Raw genomic sequence first — 777 nt, forward strand, 5'->3', positions numbered from 1 at the left:
CACAGGCTTTACAGTCAGACTGCCTGAGCTCACGTTCTGGCTCTACCATCAAGTAGCTATGTGATCTTGAACAAATTACCTATCTTTTCTCTGCCTTTTTCCTCATTGACAAAATTAGGATAACAGTACCTATCTCATTAAATTGTCAACAGGATTAAATGAGTTAACCTATGTATATAGTGGCTGGTATATAGTAGTGCTCAACAAATGTTAGTTGTTCAGTAATTATTATTCTTATTGTGATTTTGGCAATTATTAACCTAGTCACAGCCCCACTGCCTTCACTGATTTGCTCCTTGAAGAACAGCCTATTTGCCTCACCCGCTGTCCTGCACCCCGGGCCTCTCGGTGCCAGTCCTCCACCAGGGCCACTGCCTCCTCACCACTCTCAGGGTGGCGCGCCTGCACCCAAGCCTGGATCTCCCTGGGTAAGATAGTCAGGAACTGCTCCAACACCAGCAGCTCCAGGATCTGCTCTTTGAGGCGGATCTCTGGCCTCAGCCAATGACAGCACAGAGCCCAGAGCTGGCTAAAGGCCTCATGAGGTCCAGCTGCATCCCTGTACTGGAACTGCCTGAAGCGCTGGCGGGAGGCCTCAGGGCCAGGAACAGGGTCATGGTCCTTCTCCTGGGGTTTGGATTCTGATCCCCACAAGTCCTCCTCCAGTTTCACAACCAGGAGGTCTTCAGGCTCTGGTATGGGAGAGGCCTGGGCCTGGGATTCCAGCGCCACCGCCATGGTCTAGCCTGGACGTCTCACTTCAGCTGGGCTATCTTC

At 51.7% G+C, this 777-nt stretch overlaps 1 protein-coding gene across 1 annotated transcript; it reads right to left on the bottom strand.

Annotated features, from left to right (window-relative positions):
* Positions 1–321: 321 nt before the first annotated feature.
* Positions 322–746, bottom strand: LOC103584002 (zinc finger and SCAN domain-containing protein 20-like; the record flags this gene model as incomplete). The annotated part of the gene is made up of 1 exon (XM_008565155.1): positions 322–746. A coding segment is annotated over exon 1 (417 nt), but the record flags the coding sequence as incomplete, so codon positions are not given.
* Between the last annotated feature and the right edge of the window lie 31 nt (positions 747–777).

This window comes from Galeopterus variegatus, unplaced genomic scaffold (genome assembly GCF_000696425.1).
Source record: "Galeopterus variegatus unplaced genomic scaffold, G_variegatus-3.0.2 Scaffold34065, whole genome shotgun sequence".
NCBI lineage: Eukaryota > Metazoa > Chordata > Mammalia > Dermoptera > Cynocephalidae > Galeopterus > Galeopterus variegatus.